At 51.8% G+C, this 3,071-nt stretch overlaps 1 protein-coding gene across 1 annotated transcript in view; it reads right to left on the bottom strand.

The window, feature by feature from the left end:
- sef3 (uncharacterized protein) overlaps positions 1-3,071 on the bottom strand; it is a gene marked incomplete at its 3' end in the record, with an annotated part of 17,846 nt that overhangs the window by 10,727 nt on the left and 4,048 nt on the right. The window contains exon 5 of the mRNA XM_002949780.1: positions 2,031-2,218. Coding sequence (XP_002949826.1) covers positions 2,031-2,218 — 188 coding nt within the window. The remainder of the gene's footprint in view (positions 1-2,030; positions 2,219-3,071) is intronic.

The following is a 3,071-nucleotide window of genomic DNA, read 5'->3' as shown; positions in this document are numbered from 1 at the left end:
AGCTCGTGGCACTTCCGCCATGAGCAGAATACGTCAATCGCCCGCTTTGCGCATAAGCAAAAATGGAGCAGCGGCCTTCATGATGACTTGATATGTTGTTTGTTGCAAGGGCTTGCACTGAGGGATATTGCTTCCGGGGACGTAACCAGGTGCAGAGGAACGGGAGTGGACGTGATAATGCAGTGACATGCAGCTATAATATAAATATAAATAGGCTAACTGTCGACAAAGTGAGTTCGCCGATCTGCACCTTACCAACACACCTGGATTTGCAGCTGTTGCGCACCTTTTACCGGACGCCGTACAACTTAGCTGGCCTCTGACAAAAGGCACCTCCCATAGCACTTCCAGCTCTTTTAGCAAATGTGCACAACGTCCGATATATAATCGCTGGCTTTTACACAACGTATTTTGGCCTGTTCCACCTCTGTTGCGTTCGTAAAAGCTGCTAGCTTCCTACATATCACCAGCAAATGAGTTAGAACATATGAACAGCTGCGTGGAATTCCGAGAAGCTGCTTTGGACCCTGCAAACGTTTGCAAGGTACTGTTCATTGCAAAACCTTCACGCTGTAGCCGCCGCACTTCAGTTCCATTGCTCTACTTTATTACGCGGCTAGCTCAATCATTTATTTGTTTAGCCCCTGCTGACGTTGCTCCAGGCACAGCGTCGCCGCTTCACGGACATCGACATGCCTAACTCGTCTGCTGAGGGCAACGTGCGACTCAATTTTTTTGAGGTGAGTTGCTTGTCTCTCGTGTTCATGTATGGATATTTGAAGCATCAAGGTGGCTTTGTCGACGGGCTTTCGACGTTTGTGCAACGCTCTGCTGCAAGAATATGGGCGTATGCGGCGTTTGAGCGTAATCCCGACAATTATGCTTACGCTGTGTAAGGAGGCTACGAAGGCTGAAAGCTAGACAGTTTGGCAGAAAAGTACACGTCGTTAGGCGAGACATGACCACTTCGTCCGATGTCCTTGACCTTCCTCGCGACAGAGACGACTGCTCATTTCGACTTTCATAGTAAGGCAACTGTCTTGCTCCTTTTGCAGGTGTGATCGAGGGGACCTGGCGCCAGCGAGTGTGTAGAACTGGAACCCCAAGGGCCCCTCGCGTGCATCAGCCGCTGCCGCGCACTGCCTTCGTCATCATCCTCCACTAGCGGCCGAGCTGACGTCACAATCGCCAGGTGGGTGTGCTGGGCAGGTTCTTGGATTCTATGGGAGAAGACGTGTTGCACATGGATAGACGAGTTGGTGACGGAGGGGGATTTCGGTATGAAATTGTTGTACCTTGGCAAGGTACGGCGTGTAGGGAGTATGGCATGAAGGTCTTTCCCCGTATGTTCACTGCGTGGGTGCCACTTTGTGTCCGTTCGTGATTTAGTGATGTCGTACATACGTCCGGAGCAAAGTTTCTTGCTGTGGGTGTTTCGTGGCGCGGTGTTTTTCTCCTGTTGTGCCGGCAAGCAGCAACAGCAACAGCGACAGCAAAAGCACAAAGGCAGCAAACTGCAAAGATAAGGTCAGCAAACACAGATAGAAGCTGCAAAGCCGGCCGGTGGTTATTGTTGCGGTGTTCAGTGGCTTGTATTTGTGCGCGATTGTATGTATGTATGTTTGTATGTATGTAGGTGTTCAAATGTGGGTGAGAATGTGCTCTCTCGCGCGCGTGTGTGTGTAGTTGTGTGTAAGAGTATGTGTGTGTGTGTGTGTGTGTGTGTGTGTGTGTGTGTGTGTGTGTGTGTGTGTGTGTGTGTGTGTGTGCGTGTGTGTGTGTGTGCGTGTGTGTGGGGATGCTACTGTTTTAATTGTGATGGAGAATTCGAAACTGCCCGCGATCCGCCTGTGTGCTTATTAGTATGTTTCTGCATTTTGTGCGCAACTGCCCATGTCGTTTTGCCGTGCATATTCAGTGCTCGTTGCGTCCCCTGCTAGGTGATTAACAACGTGCCTGTGTGTGTATTTCCCCGCCCACCTCCCGCCCGATCCCCCCGCCGGTCTGAGCGAGCCTGGGCGAGGACTTACGTCAGCGTCTCGCCGTCGGCCGCCTCGCCGTCGGCCGCTTTGCCGTCGGCCGCCTCGCCGTCGGCCGCCTCGCCGTCGGCCGCCTCGCCGTCGTCCATCTCGCCGTCGGCCGCCTCGCCATCGGCCGCCTCGCCGTCGGCCGCCTCGCCGTCGGCCGCCTCGCCGTCGGCCGCTTTGCCGTCGGCCGCCTCGCCGTCGGCCGCTTTGCCGTAAGCTTTCGGCGTTTCCGCGTCACGGTTTGTCGTACCTCCGGTGAGTCACGCGCTAGTTAAACGCATCCCTTGTCTGTGCTGTGCATTTTCTTGTTGACGTTGCCCTATGTACGTCATTGTACAATTTTGCATTGCGTCACGTCTTGTTTGTTAGTTGGTTGTAAAGCACTGTCTGTTGTGGGTTTTTGTTGTTGTGCCGCATGCGACGTGCTTGTGCAGTCTTATTTTGTTTGCATCATAAAGCAGATCATGGCCGGGCAGCAGATCAGCAGCTGATAGGCAAAACAGCAGAGCAGCAAACATCTAGGAAAGACAGCAAACGAGACCAGCTTACCGGCTTTTAGCAGCACGTGTGCCGTGGTGTGGTGTATTGTGCTGCATGACAATGTAACATTTTGTAAGTGTCAATTTGTAAGATTATGTGCTGCATAATTTATATTGCATCCTGAATAAATTAATAATATTTTACTCATGATTATTTCCTTAAAGCATTAAAGATAAATAGTACGTCAAGTAGATGTACTGTACAATTTTGTTGTTTATACGCAATATACATTTAAGTAAAGTTTTGTATAATGTATTATCGTTACGTGATGCTTCCGACGTCAGCGTGTCGTCCCCAGCGGGATCATTGTGTGCGTGTGTGCGTGTGTGCGTGTGTGCGTGTGTGCGTGTGTGCGTGTGTGTGTGTGCGTGCGTGCGTGCGTGCGTGCGTGTGTGCGTGTGTGCGTGTGTGCGTGTGTGCGTGTGTGCGTGTGTGCGTGTGTGTGTGTGTGTGCGTGCGTGCGTGCGTGCGTGTGTGTGTGTGTGCGTGTGTGTGTGTGTCTGT

This window comes from Volvox carteri (assembly GCF_000143455.1).
Source record: "Volvox carteri f. nagariensis unplaced genomic scaffold VOLCAscaffold_16, whole genome shotgun sequence".
Taxonomy (NCBI): Eukaryota; Viridiplantae; Chlorophyta; class Chlorophyceae; order Chlamydomonadales; family Volvocaceae; genus Volvox; species Volvox carteri.
The sequence above is the reverse complement of the archived record's forward strand: the minus strand, read 5'-3'. Positions and strand labels throughout refer to the sequence as shown.